General features: G+C 42.8%; 1 protein-coding gene across 11 annotated transcripts in view; it reads right to left on the bottom strand.

Moving 5' to 3' along the window:
- The window catches only part of LOC119851994 (myosin VIIA and Rab interacting protein), a 371,019-nt gene that overhangs the window by 34,811 nt on the left and 310,343 nt on the right, over positions 1-25,865 (bottom strand). For all 11 annotated transcript variants that reach the window (XM_038392707.2, XM_038392709.2, XM_043508865.1 and 8 more), the window contains 2 exons: positions 13,204-13,381; positions 8,344-8,999 (listed from right to left, as the gene is read on the bottom strand). In XM_038392707.2, the coding sequence (XP_038248635.1) occupies positions 8,344-8,999; positions 13,204-13,381 (834 nt within the window). The remainder of the gene's footprint in view (positions 1-8,343; positions 9,000-13,203; positions 13,382-25,865) is intronic.

Raw genomic sequence — 25,865 nt, 5'->3', positions numbered from 1 at the left:
ACTTGAGCTTCCAAATTGTTCTGAACAAGATGGGGTTGCACCTGAAGAACAGAATGCATCCGATGAAGTGAGCTGTAGCTCACGAAAGCTTATGCTCAAATAAATTTGTTAGTCTCTAAGGTGCCACAAGTATTCCTTTTCTTTTTTGCAAATACAGACTAATACGGCTGCTACTCTGAAAAGAGTCTCAAATGGAAATGTTTCCACTCTATTTTTACAATGTTACAATAGAACTTTCAGTTTATTTAAAAGACTGATCTCCTTCCAACCCTTTAATTCATATTCCTTCTTCTCTCCCTGCTTCAAAGACTTACCCAGCACTTGCTCTAATGGTGCCTCTTAGGAAAATGTCAACAGGAATGGTGAAAGATACAGAAATTGTGCAGAAATATTTTGCATGTCTGTCAATAGATTTGCAATGGAAGGCATGGACTCAGATTGCCTCGACTATCAGAGTTTGTTGCTGAATCCCTGAATTTGAAGTTCGGAGTAGTGACTGATATAATTAATTTCGGGCTAGGTAGTATGGTGAATCATTGCACTAATATTTCAGATGTGCAGATCTGTTTTCAAACACTGGTTAACAGTTGAAGTGAGACATCTGTGGTCTCCATGTACAGTAATAGAGACTGGACAATTTTGTATTACAAAGCCATCACGTGATTCGCCACAATCTAATCAAGAAAGGCCAACACTGACATTTCAGAGGGTATTGCCTGTTAGGACAGAGGTACATGGCAAAGCAGGTCTGAGGGCAGGATCTTAAATAGTGTTTATACTTAAGGATGCTAGTCTTTCACAGAGGTCACAAGAAGTCATGGATTCTGTGAGTTTCTTGGACTGCCCTGACTTCTGCAGCAGATGGTGCAGCTGACCAGAGGGCTGCCTGAGCAGTTGGGGTGGCCCCAGGGCCAGCTGCATGGGCATGGTCCTGGGCGCTGCCCTGGAGCAGCGGCGGGGCCCCAGGCAGCCCCCACCCCTGGAGCAGCAGTGGCGGCGCCTGGGTACCGGACTCCGCCCACAGAGCAGCGGTGCTGCAGCCCTGGGCTGCCCCCCTGAGCAGCAGTGGTGGCACACTGGGGCATCACCCCCTGAATAGCAGCACCGTTTGCTGGAGCATGCCCCCCACAGCACCTGCAGCACCCTGGAGCCCTCCAGAACACTTAAGATTTAATCGGGGTATTTATAGGTACAAGTCATGGACAGGTCACAGGTGTGAATTTTTGTTTATTGGCTGTGACCTGTCCATGACTTTTACTAAAAATATCCGTGACTAAATCGTAGCCTTGTTTATACTATCTCAGCACAAATAAGTGTTACGATTCACAAATTAGTTTAAAGAATCCATATTGAGGTTGAATGGACCACATGTCCTCTTGATACTGAAAATACTACACCAGCCTTCCAAATCAAGAACTGCAGCACTTAAAACACTTGGTCTCTAAGGACCTGATCCAAAGTCCACTGAAATCAGTGGGAGTCTTTCTACTGACTCCCATGTGCATTGCATCAGGGCCTAGTAGAGCTATCCAACTAACTAGCCCACGGGGCATTGTCTTCTTTAGGGAGAAAAAAGGGTGTGTGTAAGTTGAGCTGGCTAACTTGAGGTTAAAGTAGAGGTAGTTTGTAGTTTTCACACAAGTAAACAGGCAAAGTTAAAGACCACAGGGAAGCCTAGTCTTTACCTTGATCTGTTACATTGTGTAAAAGCAAAAAACTTGTTTTCACTAGAGTGTACCTCCTGTTAGCTGACTTCACTTAAGGACACCTTTTTTTCCCTCCAATGAAGACACAACAGCAGGGGATTGAGTTTGTTGAGATCATGGATGCAGGTATGCTTGCTGTGTAGGGTAGCCAATTTTGGTTGGCCGTATACCTGGAGATTTAATCACATCACATAATCTTTATTTAAAGATTAATCTTTAATTCATGGAGACTCCAGGCCAATCCCAGAGGGCTGGCAACCCTATGCTGTGCCATCCTTCCCCCGCCCAGCCTGCTGCTTTCTTGTGAGTATCCTGAGTATTTACATTTGCATCAATGCAGGGAGAATTATAGTCCAATGCTGTACACTGTGGTCATTGTGTTGTTTGTAGGCTTTTTGGATGAAACACTGAGCTTTTAACACAATTACAGTGAAAGTTTTGTGATAACATGATGCATTTTTCTTCTTATTTTTTTTTAAAAACCAACTGTATTTTTAGGGCAGATTACTTTGAGGGCCTTGTCAACCTTAACAAACCAAAAATGTACTTTTTTCTCTTATGTGAAAAGTTTTCTTCAGAGTTATGCGGTGGTAGTTTACAGTTCACATAATCTACCCTCCCTTTATACCACCTAATGTCCCATCTTTAAAGTCAATGTATAAATTTACACTAGCATGTATCAGCAACAGATATACCTATTGCAGAGCCAAGTACTAAGAGCCACATTTTGCTTTGTTGCACTTGTATAACAGAGTAGGACTTGGCCCACAGGTCTAAACTATACATCGTTTAAGAAACTGAAGTGTACCTTTCCTACTAGACATTCTGCAAATAACTTCATGTAAAATCATCATCAAGTCAGTAATCAAAACAAAATATGCACAAAAAAGAAAAAAGCGAACAGCTAAGTGGTCCTAAAACAAAACTAAAAACATTCAAATTAAATCCTTCCAAGACAAACCAATTTAAAATAGCAGAGGTAAACCCACAACATTATATGGTAACCAATTAAGAGAAATTCCACAAAAAATGGGTGTTGCTATAATCAGTCACTGCACTGAAGATCACATGGAAAACAAGGTCCTATTATCTTCGCAAAGACATTGCATAAAATATTAAGTTTACAGGTTACTTTTCAATGTTTGTTTGCCCTTAGAAGTTGCATATTTCCACTAAATGAATCACAAGCACCATCTAGTGGGGCTTGAAATTCAAGAGCACACACTGTATCCTGCCTTCGTTTATAGCTTTGTCAAGATAGCATAGAACTATATGACAAGATTTTAATTAATGGATTATGCCATTTTATAAGAGTCATAGGTGATTTCATAATGAAATTAAGTCCAATTAATCTAAAGCAATCCCAATGGCATTAAACCCCATTATAATTCCCCTAAAAATATAAAGGGAAGTTAAGGTTGAAGATTCATATAAGTGGTTTGAGTGCATACAATTTTTCAAGACTATTAGTCAAAAAATATAATTAGAACACAGAGATAAGATTGTACTTCCCAACCAAGACAGCCAAATTATCTTAAGTCTGCTCTGTAGAGATACAAGCCTACCATATTACTTCCTCTGCAGTTAGGCTATTGGAAATGTGGTCAACAGAACATAGATTTCATCATTTGTTTCATACTAATTTCTAATATCAAGTATGATGATTTGTCATGCATAAGCTTTTGTTTTTTGCATGCAAGTGCACTAGTTTCATGATTTGTGCACATAAGCTTTGTGCACAGCTGGGAGAGACTAGCAAAGCAGGTACTAATTTTGTTTTTTTCTCCCATGAAGTGGCAAAAAAAATTAAAAGTGAGAAGACTTTTTGAACTGTGGTGAACACCCCTACTTTTAGGGTCTGGTTTCCAGAGAAGCTCCTCAACTAATTCAGTTCTGATTTTATAACACAAATTCTGCCTTGGTCAAAGAAGTAGCTTACTAATTTGAAAGCTGATATAGGATTTTAAAATGGATTTTAGAGAACCAATGTGGAGAGAAGAATCAATCTTGTAATGGGAACTCAACTCAGTTGCAACCTTAACTATGAAATGACTGCAGTTGTTCCATCATTCCTCTGCTCACAACATTACTGCTTCGTAAACTCAAAATCGTGTGGCTCCTAAGAACAGAGAAGGTCCATTTTTCTTTTCAGTGTAACTGATGGAATAGCAAGGTGGATGCTGACCTTATGATATTTTACAATTAGAAAAGAAAACTGAGTTTCTGAACTGAGAATCAAATCCTATTCCATGATGCAGATAATAATGGTCAGTAAATCAATATTTATTATTATACCATGAAAGGACAGGAAAAAGTAGCATTTCTTCATTGTAATCTACATACGATCAGCTGCTGAGTTTCTGATTTCCAGACACAACTACTTTTAGAAGGAGAGCACTGTCTATTGCTTCAATAAGACTTCTCTTTATAATACCAGCACATGAAAACCTATTACAGATTTTAAACCCTCAAAACAAAGCTAGAAGCTGTAGACTCCTATCTCCTTCATATTATGCTCTTTGCAGTTTGTTGTACATCCTAATCATCATTTGTACGACACTTCATCTGAAGCGTTTATGTTAGACTGCTCCTCAGCTTCAGACTCAATCATTTCATTGGTATCAATGCATCACTTTTGGGATTGTACAGATTTCTGAAATTCCTCTAATCTCATTTTTTAAGCAATATAGACTAAATCTGGCTCATTTTTCTTCATACTGTAACTCATATCCCAAATCCCCTGAATTATTTTCATTTCCCTCCACTGGACTTTTTCAATCCCAGCAACGTCCTCCATATAAATGTTTTATTATAATTACACTTGCCATGATACACTTGATTGGACGGTCTCTAGTGCCAGGGATTTGAGTAACTCTTTTCTGAAAGCATGAACCACATTTACCAGAAATAAACCGAACTTATGCAAATTATTTTGCATTTCTTCACTCACTTCCTCTACATTTTGATTGTCTCCCCCATTTGTGTTGCAAACCAGTTTTACTACACCAGTGTGATTTGGGGCCAGATTCTGCATCTGCCAGCATTGGTGTGTTGGGGGTGGGGAGGCACTGCAAGCCCTTCCTAGCCATGCATTCCTGTGTAGAGGACCAACTAGAATCCCATATTTTGTGCTCTGTGAGCAGCACTGGTACAGGAACAAGGGATATGAAGGGACAATGATTTTCTGCATTGGCTAGAAATCTGAAGCACACATTGCACCCTATTAAAGAGTGCAGCCCAAGGTCCGCAGAGGTATTCTGCCTGTCTGTGTTTGCAGGCAAAATGTCTCCAAGAATGGTCAGCAGTGCTCAGTGACTTTAAAGATTCCATTGACGCTTACATACAGGGCCTTAACACACACACACACACACACACCAAAAGCCGAAGAAGATAACTTTAACAGAGTCAAAGGCCAGAAGGGGCCACTGTGATCATCTAGTCTAACAGGGGCCAGAGAACTTCCCCCAAATTATTCCTACAGCAGATCTTTTAGAAAAACATCCAATCTTGATTTTAAAATTTCAAATGATGGAGAATCCACCATGACCCTTGATAAATTCAGCGTGATATAATTCAGGTTAAATTAATAGGGCATGGCTATACTTAAGGCTATGACTATGTCACGGAGGCCACAAAATCCATTACTTCCAGAGACCTTCATGACATTTGCTGCTTCACCCGGTTGGAGCTGTCAGCCGGTGGGGATCCAAGAGCTCCTAGCTGCCATAGGCGGGGGGTCCCCCAAAGCTCCCAGCTGCCAGCCCCAGAGCTCCAAGATGTTGAGGGGACCTCTGCAGGTTCAAGACGTGGTGGGCAGCGGGAGATGCTGTGGCTCTTAGCTCCCAGATGCCGTGGGGTGACCCCGCAGCTCTCAACCACTGTGAGCGGCAGCAGCGGTGGGTGCTGGACCCCCCACTCCTCATTTTGTCACAATTATTTTTAGTAAAAGTCATGGACAACAAACAAAAATTCACAGAAGTCTGTGACCTGTCCGTGACTTTTACTAAAAATAACCGTGACAAAATCTTACCCTTAGCTATAATGTCCCGGTATAGAATGCCTATGTCTGTCAATCGTGCAAAGAAACAGAGTAGATACAGAACATGTCTGCAAGGCATACTTCAGTAGTTAACTAATATTATAAACCTCTTGGGACACTGAACTCGGAGCGTAGGCTATGTCTACACTTCAGCCTATGTTGGCAAAACTTATATCACTCAAGGATGTGATTATTCCACCTCCTTGAACAACGTAAGTTACATTGACATAAGCGTTCACGTGCACAGCGCTATGTCGGTGGGAGAGCTTCTCCTGCCGACATAGCTTATGCTGCTCGTGGGGGTGGTTTTTTATGCTTCACCAGACATGCTGCAGCGGTGCAACTGTATTGACACTTGTGTTGTGACTAGTGGAGCAGCAGGCCTTCTACCAGAGATAAGGGCTAGAGGTGTAAACACTCAAACAAAATAATACCTGCAGAAACAGAATGATTGCTCAGGAGAGTCAGAAGAGCAGAGCCGGTTGCTAGCTTCCTTATGGACAGAGGGATGGGGGAGAAGAAATGGTTCACTTCCTTGGCTCAGTCACACCATTCTGCTACTTTAGAAGATGACCTAACCAGGGAATTTGTATGTTAATTTCTCATAAAAACCTGACAGGATGCAGGGGAACTACCTGGTCCCTCATGAATAATGGGGTTGAAGCCAGCAGGGCCATGGCCAGCGACAGGTCCAAGAACCGCAGCAGCGAAAACAGCAGCATGTCGGGCCACTGCTCACAGGAGCCAGAGCCCAGCGCCGGCAGCTTCTCCAGCCTGGCTGTGCCGCCCCCAGCCCTGCCTACTAGGGTGGACACCAGGCTCACTGGCAGCTGTCCCTTGTCATGCTAGTGTGTGCAAGCAGCTAGCATTCTCCCAAGCAGGAGTCGCACACCGCTGCGGCTTAAAGTGCTGCTTGCATGACCCCGTTAGAAATACACCCACTCAGTGATGATTCCCCATTACAATTACATTTTGAGACCTATCAGGTAGCCAGCTTTTAATCCATTTAGTGTTTGCCATGTTAACTATATATTATTTTAATTTTTAATTGAAAAGTTATGCAGTACTAAGTCAAATGCTTTACAGAAGTTTAAGTATATTACATCAACATTATTATCTTTATCAACCAAACTTATAATGTCATAAAAAGATATCAGGTTAGTTTGACAGGATATATTTTCCATAAACTAATGTTGACTGGCATTAATTCTTTATTAATTGAGTCCCGTATCAGCCACCCCATTATTTTGCCCAGGACTGATATCAGGTACACAGGCCTATAATTACCTGGGTTGTCCCATTTACCCTTTTTAAATATTGACCCCATATTAGCTTTCTTCAAGTCTGCTGATACTTCCCTGCTGTTCTAAGACTTATTGAAAATCAACAGTAACTGTCCACTGAGCTCCTCAGCCAGCTCTTTTAAAACTATTGGATGCAAGTTATCCAGACCTGCTGATTTAACGACATCTAACTTTAGTAGATACTATTTAACATCCTCCTGAGATATTAGTGGAATGGAAAGAGTGTTATCGTTGTCATATGATGAGACTGCATCATCTGTTTTTCACCAAATACAGAACAGAAACATTTATTGAACAATTCTGCCTTTTCTGCATTATCACTGATAATTGTACCATTTCCAACTAGTAATGAACCAATACCATTGCAGGATTCTTTTTGTTTCAATATACTTAAAAAACTCCTTTGTATTGTCCTTATCTCCGCTGGCCACAAATTTCTCCTTGTGTCCTTTGCTTTTTTTGTCAATTTTCTACAATTGCTAGCTTCTTATTTATATTCATTGCTATCAACTTCCCCTTTCTTCCATTTGTTAAAATGTATTTTATTTTTTTATAGCTGCCTTCGCTTCCCCTCTAAGCAAGATCAGTTTTTAAACCAATATGGTATTCCTCTTCAATTGTGAATTTTTGGGCATCTAATAAAATGTTCTTAAACAATTACCAATTATAATTCATATTTTTCGGATTAAATTCTTCCTCTGAGCTAATTTGACTCTCAACTATTTTCAGCTTTGTGAAATTGGCCCTTTTAAAGCACCAAGCATACATATTGCTGGTTTGGACTTTATTCTGTTTGCATATTATACATGGATTAAGTCATGATCACTTGTACCTAAACTACCATTAATTGTTAGTTCTGTGATCAGTTCTTTATTTGTCAAGATGAGGTTCTAACATAGAATTATCCTGTGATGGTTGCAACACTTGAGTCAAGTTGAATCAGGAAGTTGTCATCTATGATATTTTGAAATTCCAAGGATGTTTTAGTACTGGCAGCATGAGACCTCCAGCATACATCCCTCAAATTGAAGTCCCCCATGACCACATTGATTTTTTCCCTATAGATTACAGATAGGTACTTAAGGAGCTGGTCATCCTGTTCTCTAGTGTGATTTGGTGGTCTGTAGTAGATACATACAAGACCCCACCTTGTGCTTTACTTCTTAGGACATTCAAGATCATCTTCTGAGCTACCAGGGACTCAGAAACAGGTAATGCCGTTTTTGACAGTGTGCCACTCCCCCCCGCCCACTTTTGCTTACTCAATCCTTCTTATATAAGCAAAAGTAGTTACCTGATTTGTGCTCAAATTCTTCTTGTGGATTTTTGTGTGATTTTTTCCTTCACGTAATTCTTCGGAGACAATTTTGCTCTTTCTCCACCTTCTAGACCTCTTTTCTAAATCATAATGGACTTCCTCGGTCTCACTGCTATCTGAATACTCTAAACAGTCAGCCTGTGGATTGAAATTTACATCCAGTTCTCCATGTACATGTGCTTTTTCCACTCTGGGTTTGTCAATCTGAGTTCTCCTTTGTAGCCAGGGAAGCTTGCTAGATTCTCTAGCCTCCCTTGAGGAACTTATTGAAGATGTTTCAGAATCAGAGTACACCATCTCTGTATTGGTGAATAGCCCAGATGAAGGTGAGGTCACTGGCTGGTATGGATCACTGCCATAAGCCCGTTCAGTATTGTACTGGGAATCGGTATAATAAGAATCCTCGGACAACTGCTTGGGCCTCCGACACAGCTTGTTCAAGGCCACATTCCAGTCGTAGCCGTCGTCGCTATCGGAGCCCATCTCGTCATAAGCAGACACAACACTAGATTCATTCTCCAAAGCTTTGAATACGTGGCTTTTTGGTTTGGCAAGCATTCGAGGGTGAGGCAACGTAATGCTCTGCAAAGCCACCCAGTTCCCATCAGTGCTTTGTAAAACAGGAGGTGGACCTGTGAAATTAGAACAAGAACAAATCCCCTAATTATTACTTTATTACTTCAGTTTGACAGGCTGACTTTTGCACAGTCAAATAAGGATTTTAGCAGAGACTTGCCATTTGAGGTATGTCTACACACCAAAATCTGTGGGCTAGCTGCATGGGCGGAGTACATACCCAGGGTCATGAGCGGAGTATGTACCCAGGGTCCTTGCCAGGCTTGTCTACCCATGCTGAAGCACGCACCAGTCTGTCTTTATTGCTACTGCTACCCACACTAACTGGATTCAAGCTAGCTTGAGTAGGCTAGTCTGTGCACAGCTTCTGCTGTGTAGACATACCCTTTATGATGGGACCAGCACAAGATAATGACAGACACAAATGAATATGTGGTACGCTACATAGATTTCATCATACCCTGAATCAGGGATCTTCCTGATTATCCCATTGTAATCAGAAGTCACCACAGAATTCTCTGGGGACATCTTTTTAAAATATATGTGACAATAGGGTCCAAGGTTAGGCTATGCAGCCTGTTGGAAGCCTAACATTCTAAAATTCAGAAAAGAAAAATATGCAAGAAATACTATCTACCTACTTAAACTGTGAAGCTTACATTGCTTCTAAATATAGACTCCATTGTCAACCAGACATGAAATGTCTTTTAATGGCAAGTTTGAACATCTGATGGGTTTATTATTCATATTTCTCATAATGACAGTAGAACTAAACAGTATTGTGGATTTGCATACTCTGCTTAGCATACTGAATTAAATTATATCTGACATACAGATTTCTTTCAGATGCACAATTGACTGTTCAGATTAACCATTAGAAGGCCAGAAATACAAACTACAAGCAGAGCATTACTGTTCTAAAGTTTTAAACCATATTTTTATATGAACAGTTAAACTTAAAATATTGATATTTTTATGTATTTTTCTCCCCTCAATTTAGGTCTGTAAATATATGGAACTCAAGATCACAAATTTTATTTGGCACTCTTATTTTCCCAACACAGAACATAATTATGGAATAAATATGCCATATAGTAGCCATGCTTTGAGTTTTGGAACAATTTTTCCCTGGAGCATAAACACAACTACAAACAAAAACAAAATCAAAACAAAAACCACAGAACACTCCACCAACAAAATGGTAATTAAACTGATAAGATCTGCCAGGCTTTTTATTTTTAATTATTAATTTATTTAAATCTCTTTGGCCTGTTTTCATGCCCAAATTTTATGTCAATTCAAAGAAATTGAGTAAGTGCTTCAGGAAGTAATTCTGCCTCTTGCAAACAATTTTTGAAGATCTAAATCTGTTGCCAGGCTTGGCTATTTAGTTTAGACCTGCCTTAATATGAACCAAGAACATTTGCCTTCTTTTATCGCCACAGAAAAATTAAAAATGTTACAAAAGGGGTGACACCAATTGGTGCAGGGTAAGAAAATTAACAAAGATCCAATACTATAAAGTTAAATGTGAAACAAATGCAAGCTATTTGGTGTGGAAGAAGTTTGTTCTCCCTCCTCAAATACTATTGCAAGACAATGTAAGGTCTGGAAGGCCCCAGATTTGTACTACTGTTTGCCCCTGGGGAACACTTTCACATGCAGGTGTGACGTCTTACAGAGTTGCCGGTATGTGGGTTCACTCTGAGGGAACAATCTCCAAATTGCACAGTACGGTTGAGACACCAGGGTATTGGTCAAGTAAAAACTGTCTATGCTGATAACAACAAGTATTGTGTGGTGGCTAAAAAGAACCACTTCTGGTATGGACCACAGAATGTTATTTTAATTAGCCTCTGTTCTGTTTGACAAGTATATTTCCTGTGGTAATAAATATTTTGTTTGTATTTTGTACCAATTTTTTATAATGTAATTAAAATAAAAGCAATATTTAAAATAACAAAAATATGCTTTAAAGACAAACTAAGCTTACAATGTAAAATCATGCCCTAGTGGGCTAAACCATAGGAGGTAAGATTCTATGCCCTGCTTTAAGCCTAGCGTTAATAGTAATTCAAATAATTACAACTACTATGGTCTTAAAAGCGTGTTGCTGGGTAATACACTTAAAAAAAGGAAGAACAGAAAATAAAAACTATAATGCAAATAAAACAAATGCTAATTTGTTAAACTAATAAACTAATGCTAAAAAAGACAAAATAAAAGCAGTGGAATGCAGTCCTGGCTTGACATGAGTGATTGGACACGGGGAAGGCCTCATTTCTTGGGAGACAGGATTAGGAAGGTAAATGGATCAGTAGTTTAGGAACAGAATGTCTGTACTACCTAAGATAAGGGAGAACACCAGCCAACCATTTACAAAGGACAAGATAACAATGGATAAGCCTAGAAAGTAAAATGAGGTAATGAGTAAGTTTTTCAGTGACTGTGTGCTGTACAGGGATTGGTTTCTACAAAGTGACCAAGCCAATCTCAAAACATGTGATGCAATGAATAGTAAATGCAATATATTGTGTAAATGCATACAAAGGAAGAGGTCTGTTGTGTAACTTTGAATGTGTGGTATGTCCTATATCCACCCCTATGCTTGAGTCTGATCAACTCAGTACAGCTTTGATGTCTGACAAATAAAAGAACCTGAGTGACAGGACTGGTGTTGAATCGAGTTCTTCAAGGACGGAATGTGTCTCCGGGGAACCCCGACATTCAATGCTTAACTAGTTAAATTCAATCTAGATGTGTTTCTGCCCATTGTCCCAAAACATATACAAAGTTCATGCTCATTTGTTTTGAGTAGCTGCTACCTGCCTGTGGCATAGCTGAATTTGTTAAAATTTATTTTAGTTGATTAGAAAAGTGAAGTATGTTAGCTGATTAGCAGGGGAAAGGCAACAACATACAGAGAAGTTACCTACAAAAAGCAACATTGACTTTATCCCTCCAGCTAATGACGTCAAATGCTGTTTATTAGAAACCTGTTTGATATAAATCAAAAGGCACTTGCCTGTCATAACAAAAGACATGAGGCACAAATTGTGACATCACCGGTGCCTTACATTATGAATTATTTATGGAAAAATAAGAATGGCCAGAGAAATGAGCTCAGTGTGGAACCGGTCATTTGTAAATGAAAATTCAGAGCCTGTTTCTGTGCCACCTGGCCCTTGTGCAATCATTTACATCTATACAAAGTCATTGCAAAGTAGATGTAAACACCACTAATTTAGGGCTAGTCTCCCAGCACTCTAAAAAACCCACCTCCACGAGGGGCGCGGCTCCCAGCACTGGGGCACTGTTTACACCGGTGCTTTACAGCGCTGAAACTTGCTGAACTCTAGGGGGTGTTTTTTCACACCCCTGAGCGAGAAAGTTGCAGCGCTGTAAAGAGCCAGTGTAGACAAGCCCTTAGAGTGGTTGAGATTTACACTCACTTTTCACAGGTCTAACTAACTAATACAGGTGCTTGCAGTGGGGAATCAGACTGCTGGTGTTTACTACTACATACTAAACTACCGGTTGAGATCCTCTTGGATTTTATGTGTTTTAACAAAAAGTTGCAAACCAGGGCAGGTGGGTTTACTCATAAGTTAATGCGATACCTATTAAATATAAAATAGCCTCTACAGGACACCTGTGTTTTATCTCAACAGTGAACTCAGATGACAAACAGGAACTAGTCTGAGCAGGGGACCCTTAGAAAGTAATTGTATCAACTTGTCACTAAGCTTTGGTTAAGTAATTGCTAAGTACTAAATGACTGTGTCATTGACTTCAGTGGGACTTAAATGGGTGCTTAAATTTAAGCACATGCTTAAATATTTTGCTGAATCCAGGCCTTGGACAGGAATCCTACCCAAAAGAATAACACTTTCTATATGAATGACAAGAGGTTATTTGGAGCAGAAGTTAGCATAGCAATGAATATTTCATTAGCTCACGGTTTACTATTACTTTATTGTCATTTTATGCACCAAGGGCCAAATTCTGAAGTCTTTATTCAGGGAAAACTAGTAGTATCGTAATTAGTGCCATTGTTTGATTATTGTCATCATACTAGGCATCACAAAGTTAGTGCAGGCTTTTTCTTTTTCCATTTAGTGCTTGACCCAGCTCTCAGTGAAGTCAATGGGAGCTTTGCCACTGACTTCAATAGGAGCAGGACTGGGTGCTTACTTCAAGTTTAATTTGTTCAACAGGAAAAACAGAAGAAAGTGTCATACTGGTACTATAAATATTTACTTGTTTCATTCAGTCTGTCCACGCTTTTCCAGCTAGGTAACGCAGACAGTTTGTGTTCCCTCTGTCTCCTGACTAGGCCTTTCTGCTGCCTCCAAAGAATCTCAGGAATAGAAGACACGAGGTCCAGATCTTTGCTTGGTGTATCTTCACTAGTCAGTGAGAACGCAGACTGAGACCTCTGTTGAAATAAAATTCAAAGAACATTATCTAAAAATAGAAGTAGCCAACTATTGAAGTATTAATTCAAATTAGCAGTAAACAGTAACATTCTGCTAATTGGAAAAGTGCATGTCAAAGAAGTGCAGGGAATGAAATTAGCCTGAGAATGAAATTTTATTAGTTCCAAACAACATTCTTGGGCTTGGACAGCGTGTTTACATGCATTTAAAATGCTATTGCTTCCTGTGAGGAAGGCAAAGAATTGTTTGTATTGCTAGGCACAAGATTAAAAGTAGTTACCCAAGGTGAAGCAGTATGAATTTGTCAGTCTGGGAGTGCTGCTTGAAAGCATCAGTCCACTTACATGTTAGCCGGGACGAGCCCAGAACAGTGATACAGAACATTCTGATGTATTGCTTCCAGTGGCGCCAAATTTAAGAGGTTAAAAAAAAGTAAATCCAACAGAAAAACCAAAATAAACCTGCATCTCCAGCAGCTTTAATTCTTGGATTCTTCTGCCTACCAGGGAACACACATAAACCAAGAGCAGAACAGAGCAGGATCCAGCCAATGGATTCCACAAATTCTTATACTGTGTTTGCTACCAATTTCTAACACAGGGTCTGTTACAGCAGATCATTCAAAGGGAATGTAAGTTATGAGACAAGGTACTACTGAGATGGAGCAGTGATTCCATATCTGTGGGGAAGGTGTTTTCTTTAGAAACCATATAAGCAGGTCAGTCATTTTAGTTCATGTTTAGCCACGGCACCAGATAATGACATTACACAACAGTGGGGTAGAGTGAGGGCCCAGTGAACAAAATGAGAAAATACAATGAAATATAAAGGTATATACCATCCTCTTATTTTGTAAACAATCATTTCTTTTGGGGGTTGGTGGGATACCCGTGTACTCTGCTGGAAGTTTTAGTCCTAATATTAGGTTTCGCAAAAAGAAAAGGAGTACTGGTGGCACCTTAGAGACTAACAAATTTATTAGAGCATAAGCTTTCGTGAGCTACAGCTCACTTCATCACTTCATCGGATGCATCATCATGAAGTGAGCTGTAGCTCACGAAAGCTTATGCTCTAATAAATTTGTTAGTCTCTAAGGTGCCACCAGTACTCCTTTTCTTTTTGCGAATACAGACTAACACGGCTGCTACTCTGAAACCTGTGAATATTAGGTTTGCAGCTCTATATTTAGGCATCTAAATTGTTGCCTCATTTGTAGAGATGCTAAGCACCTGCAGCTCCTATGGATTGCACAGGGATTTGTGGGCGCTCAGGACACTTATTTCTACAAATCAGGTCACTTATTTAGGTGTAGAAATTTGGATAAAGAACCCTAACTTTAGGCACTTGACTTCAAAATTTTTGTTCATTATCAGTCAATATCGTTTAGCTGCACAATTTTTGTTAACAGAGAATTTTGCTTCCAATTACAGCATGTTCTTAGACAGCCTGAATGCCATAGATACTGCATTTACCAATGGCAGCCTACTTTTTCCAGTTCACTCTTGTGGACTAAAATCTCTGTCATTAGAGAGTACAAGTAAGGGATTGTCTTTGTAGGCCCTGATCAAATGAAAGGATTTGCTTTGAAGTTGTGCAGCATCTTTATGCAGGGGGTAGTGACATTTTTAGGGCTCTGTATTTTTCACTTGGTGTCCAAACACTTGACCAAAGCAGTTAATCTGAAAGGGCCAGACCCTCAGCTGCATCAGAGATCTGCCTCACACGGGCACGGATGAAAGAGGTGGCAAAGTTTTCTTTAAGCTATTTTTGTTTCCTCCCTGCCCCTCACTCCAAATGATCCCTGGGGCAGCATCAGGGCTGGTCTAAATCCCTTAGGGGCCAATATGCTGACTAGAGATTGCCAAGTGCAGCTTCTCTGGCCACGCCCCCCCTCCTGCCGGAAGCATCCCTATGGCCGCTAGGGATTCCCCCATGCCAGAGGAATTAATTGTGAATCACTCAGTATTCTTGGCTGAGTTCTATGATTTCATAAGGGAATAAGTAAAAAGGCAATGAATCAAGCAAGAGGGATTAGTGGGGCTTCAGGAGTCCAAGGATCTGGGAAAATGCCAGAATATTGTCCTAGATTTGAACCTTCCTTAACATTGTATAGGCTTTGTAATATTGTTAACACTGCCAATGCGGAGCCACAAGTTCTAGTTCAGCTCAATGGCACATGTTAATTAATAGACCCCAATTGAGAACATTGTATAAAATAATTGTGAGTTGCATTGGATGGTATTTACTTATATAACAAAAATCTTCAACATGTGAAAATAAATGTGTCATTGCACCTGTATATAGAGTATAAAGTAAAGTTCTCTCATGCTGAATTTTAAAAAGCTGGGCTAAGCCAATTTTTTTTTTAAATTGAAGGAAACTATTCTGAAGCTGAACCAATCTGTGTGACTTCAGTGAACATTACCTTAAATGGTAATAGTTGCAACTGGAAAAACACATGCACCTATGGCAGTTACTACAACTGACATAAATTAGAGAAGAAAAACTTTTTTCTGTACTTTTGAGTGTATTTACTTTGTGAATTTGAAAGCACAGTCAGCAGCACTGTCTCCCTTGAAGTCAGCCAGTCATTTACTCCCTGGCTGAAAAGACCTTTATAGACAACAGGGGAACAGGGTATTTTAGCAGAAAAAGGAATTATTTCATATTAATCACTTTAACCATTAACAAAAAACAACATTACACTTTTGGATCCCAGTCAATTTCAAAAGACATCTATATTTAAGCCATTTTAGACCTTGGCCCAGATCGTCACCTGGTTTAAACCATTTGAGGATCTAGCCCCTTGACTTGTTTTAAAAGTTCCACTATTAAAACATGATGCCAACAGTTACACTAACTGCTTTTGGTGTAGAGTTTTGCTTTATACTTGGATTTCATCCTACTCTTCAAAATTTCAAACAGTTTTGTTCTCTATCATGACAGATGATTTACAAGGGTCGGCATAACAGAGTTCTTGGAGATGGCCTCCAGCTCATCAAAGCAAAATCTTATTTTTAAGGCTCTCCTTGAACATTAATTTGTTGCTAATATACACTGGAATTTCCTGAAGAGAAGCATTACTATAAAATCAATTAGCAGTAACTAGAGGTTTCCAATCTGCAAGGAGCTATGTGCTGAATTTTTCAATCAAAATCATGTTAGTGGGTTTTAGCAACAAAATGAAGCCACTATATACAGCCATTTAATTTTCACCTGTTTATTTGGAATATGCAGAGTTCAAACCAAGGCATCTCCTTTCAAGGCATCTTGGAACCAGATTCAGATAAATCCAGTTGGGAATAACTACAAAACTGCACAACTGCTCTAAAAAAATTATCTTCTTGTCATTTTTCACTGCCCCTGGATTTTCTTTGGCTCCTGTGATCTTGCCCAAATTACTTGCTCCTGTATTTGCATTTGAGCACAGTAGTGAATTAGTTGGCCAGAGAACATTAAGGCAACGGCAGTTCTACAAATGTCCAGAGGCAGTGCAAAAAATGCTTGAGGGACATCATTGCCTTGAAAAATGGTGGAGCCTATCACAACGCACAATCAGTTACAGACATGCCCATATTCATGACACAGATAATTACATCCTGCCCCTGCCCCCTGCAAACTCCTCTTCTCCACAGACTTTCCCTGGACTCCTGGCTTCCCAAGCAGCTGCTGCAGGGAGTCCCCAGCTGCCTGCTGCTGCTGCCACCCTGGAGGAGCGCAAGACAACTGCTCATGAGCAGGAGTGGAAAGGGGAGTCCAGGGAAACCACTAACCCTGTAGGAGACTCATTATGAGGCAGCTGCTGCTGGTGTCCCCAACGAGTCCCATAAAAGGCAAGAGGAAGAAGGCTCCCAGGGCAGGAGCTCCAGGACACATCAGCCCTGAGGAGGGGCGGAGGACCTCTGGCGGAGTGGTCTGAGGAAGCTGCTTGTGCTGCCTCTAGGAAGGAGGAGGAGACTGGTGCTATGCAACCACAACTGCTGTTCCCCAGGAAACCTCCAACAAGAGCAGGATGGAGAAAGGGGCCTCAGCCAAGGCTAGCGTCAGGCCACCTTCGTCCCTTCTCTGCTCCTTATGGGCTTGGCATCAGCATCTGCCTCAGGTTGCTCTTCCGGAGCTACTCCTTCCCGTCCTCTTTTTGGTGATGCCATGTGATGTCCCAAAGGGCTCAAGGACAGAAGAAGGTCAGGCAAAGCTCAGAAGAGAACAAGTCCATCCATCATGTCCAAATCCCCTAATTCAGCATTCCAATCCAAGGATGGAAGTGCAGCCAGCAGAGACCTAACAGCTTGCTGCCAAACCAGCACTCCATGCTGCTTCATCCAAAGCTCCATTTACTCCTGGATCGGGAGAGGTTTGAATTCAATGGAGCTGACTGCGTTCAAAAAAGCCCCTGTGAAGCTATTTCGCATTGCTGATGTCAGCTTTAGATTGGGGTTAGAAGCTAGGTAATAAGATTGTGTTTTATTAAGATAACCAGGGGGATAACTGAAATTGGTAACAGTTAAAATCACTGGTGCAAGCACTAGAAACCCAGACAGCTATAGATAAAAAGGAGTCAGCACTCATGTTCAGTGCAGGAAGAAAGGGGAAGAGAAGCATGCCCTGAGATGAGAAGAAAACAGACTAAATTTGGCCGAGAGATACTTCAGCTAAATGGCTTCTTCAGCGTTCAGAACACAGAAGCAAGCATTTAGCTAGAACATGTGTCAATAGGTTCCATTTCCATAATATGACACACATTTATGATGAATTCTAAGCCATGGATGATTTGGGATCTGCTTTTGGTTCCTCCACAATTAATGGTGAGGGCAATTTGAGAGTTAGGCATTTAGTGGCAAATCAACAGATGCCACTGGTCATAGAAGAACCAAAGTATTATGGGATGGGATTTAAGGAGCTCATGTAAGGGCTGGTGCCTGGGTGTGCTTCCTTATACACAGATACTACAAGGTGGTTGGGGCCGAGTGTGACATATCCGCAACTATGTGGATCCACTGGCAATGTGCCCCACCTATGGGAGATGTAACCCAAGCAGAGGCTACTGAAGCTTTGAATCTGCAGTAGTGGCGGTAAAGTGGCTCTACAATCTAGGAATAAGATTCATTCTCCTTAGTCCTGCACCATCCCCTGTGCCAAGTATTGTTACTCGAGTTTGGCACATACATTACAGCACTATATTAAAGTGCCCTAAGGAATCTTTAGTGCACACCAGCAGGGTCTACACAGATGAATTAATGAGCAACGTTAGTGTACTTTAGAAATAACACCCCAGTAATGCACATTACCCCACCATGCAGACAACCCATAAGTCCCATTTGAAAGAATGACTTGGACTCTTAGGAACTTAGGGCCAGATTTTTAAAGGTGTTAGGCACACATGGGAGTCAGGCGTATAGGGGCTTTTGAAAATCTCAGTAGCCGCCTATCTGTATCTTTAGGCAGCTAAATATCTTTAAAAATCTGCCCTTCGTCCCACTGATTTTCAGTAAGATTTAGGCTCCTATGTCAATTTTTGAAAATTGGACTTAGGTGCTTTTAAAAAATGTATCCTGAGTGTATAAAGTTTGATTTTAGTGGTGCAAGACTGTTCCATGTTTGTATAGCAGCTAGCACAATGGGGTCCTGGTCCATGACTAGGACACCTAGATGCTGCAGTAATACAAATAAAAATAATAAATGTAGGTATTAAAGGCAGAGAGTGTTTGCTTGATCTGTAACAGGATTAGCCATCTACCATAGCAATGCGCTCTTTGCAGTTGGCCAAGCTGAATTGCGGTTGGTGCACCTACCATGCCAAAGAACACACAGAAATAAGAACGGCCATACTGGGTCAGACCAAAAGTGCATCTAGCCCAGTATCTGGTCTTCAGACAGCGATCAACGCCAGGTGCCCCAGAGGGAATGAACAGAACAGGAATTCATCAAGTGATCTATCCCGGGTCGTCCATTCCCAGCTTCTGGCAAACAGAGGCTAGAGACACCATCCCTGTCCATCCTGGCTGATAGCCACAGATGGACCTATGCTCCATGAATTTATCTAGTTCTTTTTTGAACCCTGTTATAGTCTTGGTCTTCACAACATCCTCTGGCAAGGAGTTCCATAAGTTGACTGTGCGTGGTATGAAAAAATACTTCCTTTTGTTTGTGTTAAACCTGCTGCCTATTAATTTCATTTGGTGCCCCCTAGTTCTTGTGTTATGAGGAGTAAATAACACTTCCTTATTTACTTTCTCCACACCAGTCATGATTTTATAGACCTCTATCATATCCCTCCTTTCTTGTCTCTTTTTCAAGATGAAAAGTCCCAGTCTTATTAATTTCTACCATGGATTTATATAGAGGCAATATGATATTTTATGTCTTATTATCTATCCCTTTCTTAATAATTCTCAACATTGTTTGCTTTTTTGACTGCCACTGCACATTGGTGGATGGTTTCAGAGAACTATCCACAATGACTCCAAGATCTCTTTCTTGAGTGGTAACAGCTAATTTAGACCCCATCATTTTATATCTATAGTTCAAATTATGTTTTCAAATGTGCATTACTTTGCATTTATCAACACTGAATTTCGTTTGCCATTTTGTTGCCCTGTCACCCAGTTTTGAGAGATCCTTTTGTAGCTCTTCGCAGTCTGCTTGGGATTTAACTATCTTGGTTCATTTTTTTTCTTTTTTTAGCCAAAAGTTCTATTTCTCCAAGTGGATCAATAACTATCAGTGTTACATTTTTTTAAAAAAACTAACTATAAAGCTTCCTAGCCTCAATGGAGTAATTTTTAAAAAGTTCATCAACCTTCATTCAGTGCAATAAATAAATAAATCAGCAGGTGGCACTGTAACCAAACATGTCATTCAGTTATGTGAACTGCATATATTTTTTTCTTCTTTGGTTGTTGCAAGATGCAAATCCCTGTAGAATCTTAGTACAATATGTCACAGATTGGAAACTAAGGATATAGTATTGACAGAAATTTTCAGACACTTTGCTGTGATGAGTCTACTCTCTTTCTGTAAAATCCTGTCTAGTGGCATTCTGCTGTAAAAATATTGTTAGAAAAAAATACCAGGCACTTAGTTCCTAATGAATAATTAAAGCTGTCTTTTGATGGACAGAACTGACTGTATTGGAATGGCACTGCTTTTTCTATACACAGATAGTTCATTGGGAGCTTTCAACATAATTATAAGACTGTGTGGTTCTTAACTGATTGGAGGGGCACTGGTAACACTGTCCGCACACAATGCCTTCTATCACGTAATGAATACAAATGTACACTTTATAACGCTCACTGCTATAACACTATTGGAGAGCGAATGTTAGTGAACCCTGGTTTATAAGTAAACTATACAAAGGACTGTCAGTGTAACATCAACTTTTTTAAATCGCTCTTACAATGCCTGACTGAGAGGTTAATGTTCTATGGGCATATTTTGGAATGTATTTACATGGGATCAACAAGAGTATTTTTATTTACCTGAATATTTTCAGGGGAGATACAAATATTTCAATTTTTCTATTGTTCTCTCCTTCCCGACACCACCCCAAAAAAGAAAAGAATGGAAGTTTATTCATCACTCGATAAAAACCGGTTACTCACCGTTTTTGTAATAGTTGTTCTTCGAGATGTGTTGCTCATATCTATTCCAGTTAGGTGTGTGCACGCGCTGCGTGCACGGATGTCTGAAACTTTTCCCTAGCAGCTACCCGTCGGGCCGGCTGTGGAGCCCCCTGAAGTGGCGCCGATATGGCGCTCTACATACGACCCTGCTGGCCCGACCCCTCTTCAGTTCCTTCTTGCTGGCAACTCTGACAGAGGGGAAGGTGTGTGTGTGTGTGTGTGTGTGGGAGAATGGAATAGATATGAGCAACACATCTCAAAGAACAACAGTTACAAAAAGGGTGAATAACCGTTTTTTCTTCTTTGAGTGCTTGCTCATATCAATTCCAGCTAGGGGACTCCCAAGCCTTACCTCGGAGGTGGGGTTGGAGTCAAGATATTGCAGACTGAAGAATTTGCCCTGCCGAAGGCTGCATCATCACGAGATTGGTGGATGACGGCGTAAGGCAACATGAAGGTGTGCACCAAAGTCCATGTGGTAGCCCTGCAGATTTCCTGGAGCCCAGGAAGGCTGTTGACGAGGCCTGAGCTCATGTGGAGTGAGTATTAACAATAGGCAGAAGGACGTTCGCCAAGTTATAACAAGCGCAAATACACGCAGTGATCCAGGAGGATATCCGCTGGGAAGAGACCGGCACACCTTTCATTCATTCTGCTATAGCGACAAACAACTGGGTTGTTTTGCGGAACGGTTTTGTTCGATCTATGTAGAAAGCGAGTGCCCGTTTAACATCCAGTTAATGCAGCTGCTGCATCTTGAAGGTTGGTGTGTGGTTTTGTGTAGAAAATGGGCAGGAAAATATCCTGGCTGACATGGAAATGGGATTCGACTTTTGGCAGGAAGGCTGGGTGAGGCCTAAGCTGTACTTTGTCCTTATGAAAGATGGTATATGGTGGCTCACGTGAGCGCCAATAGCTCAGAAACGCATCATGCTGAGGTAATGGCCACTAGAGAGGCAACCTTCCAGGAGAGGTAGAGGAGTGAGCAGGAAGCTAACGGCTCGGAAGGAGGACCCATGAGACGAGAAAAGACTAAATTAAGGTCCCAGGCCAGCACAGGGGGCTTCATCGGGGGATGGAACTTTTCCAGTCCTTTTAGGAAATGTCCCACGATGGGGAGTGCAAACACAGAGCTCCTGGAAGCACCCGGATGGAATGCTGAAATAGCTGCGAGATGAACCTTAAGAGAACCGAATGCCAGGTGCTGGTCTTTCAAGTGCACCAGATAGTCCAGGATACACGGGATTGAAGCCTGAAGTGGGGGCACCTGCCGTTGGGCACACCAAATAGAAAACCTTTTCCACTTTGCTTTGTACATGATCCTGGTAGAAGGTTTGAGGCTTTCCAGGAGCACCTGCCTCACTGGGTCCGAACAGGCAAGCTCTGCCTGGTTCAACCATGGATCCTCCAGGCCATGAGGTGGAGTGACTGGAGGTCCAGGTGGAGGAGACGACTGTGATTCTGTGAGATGAGATCGGGAGTGAGAGGTAGACGCACCGGGGACCGGATCGATAGGTCCTAGAGGGTGGGGGGACCAGCACCGTGAGGCCAAGCTGGGGCCACCAGTATGAAGTCCGCCTTGTCCCTGTGGACCTTAAGAAGGATCTTGTGGATGAATGGAAATGGCAGGAAGGCGTATAGTAGTTGACCGGATCATGGAGTCAGGAAGGCATCTGCAATCGAGCCCAGGCTGTGACGCCGAAAGGAGCAGAAGGTTGGACACTTCCTGTTGGCCCGCATGGCAAACAGATTGATTCGGGGAAACCCCCAGCTGCGGAAGATGGAGTAGATAATGTCCAGACTAATCGACCATTCGTGTGTAAAGAAACATCTGCTCAAGCTGTCAGCCAGTACATTCTGAACGCCCAGCAGGTACGAAGCTTGGAGAAGGATGGAGTGGGCTAGACAGAATTCCCATAGTAGGAGGGCTTCCTGACAGAGAGGAGACAACCTGGCTCCGACTTGGTTGTTTATATAAAACATGGCTGTGGTATTGTCGGTCAGCACCGCTACACAATGACCCTGCAAACGGGACAGAAACGCTTGGCACGCGAGGCGGATAGCCCTGAGTTCTTTGATGTTGATATGCAGAGCCAGGTCCTCTATTTGCCATAGGCCCTGAGTCGTCAGGTTCCTGAGAGGCGCTCTCCAGCATAGTGTGGATGCATCCGTTACCAGGGTCAGAGTGGGCTGGGGAGCGTGGAATGGAATTCCGGCACTCACCATGGGGGGGGGGGGGTCCAGTCACCGATGGAGAGAATCGAGGGTATGTCCCAGAACGGTGAGCACCATGTCCAAACTGTTGTGGCCGGGGCGGTATACGGATGCAAGCCACGCCTGCAGGGGCCTGAGCCGCAACCTGGCATGCTGCACCACTTAAGTGCAGGATGCCATGTGGCCCAGCAGCTTGAGACAGTGCCTCACCGTGGGGGTGGTAAAGCTGCAAAGGCTGGTGATTATGTGCACGAGGACTAGACGTTGGGCCTCTGGGAGGAATGCTCTCTCCTGGTTTACATCCAGGACCACCTCAATAAACTCTATTGTTCGGGTTGGGGTGAGAACAGACTTGTTGACATTGAGAATGATGCCCAAGCGGTCAAACGTGTCTCTGACCATTTGCACCTGTGATTCTACATGCTGGCGAGACCGGTCATGTATAAGCGAGTTGTCCAGGTACGGGTAGACATGCACGTGATGGAGGCGAAGAAAAGCTGCCACAACCACCATGCATTTGGTGAAGATGTGAGGAGCCGTACACAGGCCGAACAGAAAGGCCGTGAACTGATAATGCATCTTGTTCACAACAAAGATGAGAAAATGTCTGTGAGATGGGGTGACTGAAAAGTGAAAATAAGTGTCCTTCATATTGAGGACGGCGTACCAGTCTCCTGGATCCAGTGAGGGAATGGTCGTGCTCAAGGAGACCATGCAGAACTTCAAGTTGACGATGTACTTGTTGAGTTCCCTGAGGTCCAGAATGGGCTGTAGGTCCCCATTTGCCTTGGGGACGAGGAGATAGCGTGAGTAGAAACCTTTGCCTCTGAGCTCCTGAGGCACCTCCTCCACGGCTCCTAGAGTGAGGAGGGACTGGACTTCTTGGATAAGGAGTTGCTCGTGAGAGGGATCCCTGAAGAGGGATGGGGCAAGGGGGGTGGGAGGGTGGGAAGGAGTAGAAGTGGATAGAATAGCCCAACTCTACCATGCGGAGGACCCACTGGTCCGATGTAATAAGGGACCATGCATGGTAGAAGCAGGATAGACGGTTCAGAAAGGGAGGATAGCTGGCCGGGTTGAGGACTGGTAATCCGTCCTCGTGCGCATCTTCAAAAAGGGCGCTTAGGGCTGGAGGGGGCTTGGACTGTCCCTGGCCTTGTCCAGGAGGAGGGCGCAATGGCTTATGCCAAGTGTATCTGCTCCTCCTGCAGGAGGTCTGCCTGGGTCTAGCGGAGAAAGACCACTGCTGGGTGGGCTGGGGCTTAAACGGTTTTCTTTGAGTTGCCAGGGTATGCATGCCGAGAGACTTAATGGTATTGTGTGAATCAATCAGGCTACGCAATCTAGAACTGGTTTGTTCAGCAAAGAGGCCCCGCCCATCGAACGGGAGATCCTGGATCATTTGCTGAACTTCCTGCAGGAGACCTGAGCACTGGAGCCAGGCATTATGCCACATGGTGATGCCAGTGTACACGCTACCATGTCCGCGGCATCCAGGGAAACTTGGAGAGAAGTCTGGGCCACTAGTCTGCCCTCCTCAGTAATGGCTCCCAGCTCCAGCCGTGAATCAGACGGGAGAAGCTCCTTGAACTTCTGAATAGCAGACCAGGAATTATACCTGTATCTGCTAAGGATTGCAAGTTGATTAGCGATCCAGAGGGAGAGGCCACCTGTACAATAAACCTTTCTCCCAAAGAGATCCAGGTGTTTCACATCTCTTGATTTAGGGGCGGGCCCTTGCTGATCCTGCCTTTCTTTTTCATTTATTACGTCCACCACGAGGGAACATGGTGGGGATGGGTGAAAAGCTATCCGTACCCCTTAGTGGGGACAAAGTACTTTCTTTCGGCCCCTTTGGCCATGGTGGGAATGTAGGATGGAGTTTGCCAGATTGTAAAAACTATACAGTCAAATGCTAAAACAACTGGCAGGCCTACCCTAGAAGGCCCTTCTGGTGTCAGAATGTCCACCATAGGGTCCTCTTCTTCTACCACCTCTTCCACCTGGAAGTTCATGTTCAGGGCCACGCATTGGAGGAGTTCCTGCAGGGTCCTGTAGTCCATGGATGGTGGGCCGGATGTGGATGTACCTGCCACCACCTTGTCTGGGGAAGATGAAGAGGATGCGACCGGCAGGACCGGGTCTGAAACAGCCCCTTGGTCTGTTGGGTCCGGTTCCTCCTGAGCACCGGGAGTAGCCTCCACCGGGGGTGGGGCTGGGTCCAGAGTTTGTGTGGGGTCCGGAAGAGGGCGGTTGAGGGTTGCCTCAGGAAGACGGGACCCTGAATGTGATGGCGGAGGGACACCGGGAGTGGTGCCCTGGGCCTGGTGGTACGCCCAGGCAGTCCAGAACTGCCACTTGGACTACCAATGGGGCGCTGAAGCGTCCTGTCCAAGACTGCCAGGAACTGATCGGGGTACCTCTGATGCTCCTGATGCGCTGCGCGACCTAAGGGAGGGTGACTGGGAGCAGGACGGCCAAGTAGGGGCAGTGCGCATCTGAGCCAAGGAAGGCTTCATGTCCCCCGACTGGCGGAATGGGTACCATGAAGAATGACGAAATCCAGATGATGACCGGCGGGGCTGTTGTGGAGAATGGTACTGTGAGATCGACCAGCACCAAGAAGTTGGGCTTCGCCTCAATG

The sequence above is a fragment of the Dermochelys coriacea genome, chromosome 2 (genome assembly GCF_009764565.3).
Source record: "Dermochelys coriacea isolate rDerCor1 chromosome 2, rDerCor1.pri.v4, whole genome shotgun sequence".
Taxonomy (NCBI): domain Eukaryota; kingdom Metazoa; phylum Chordata; order Testudines; family Dermochelyidae; genus Dermochelys; species Dermochelys coriacea.
The sequence above is the reverse complement of the archived record's forward strand: the minus strand, read 5'-3'. Positions and strand labels throughout refer to the sequence as shown.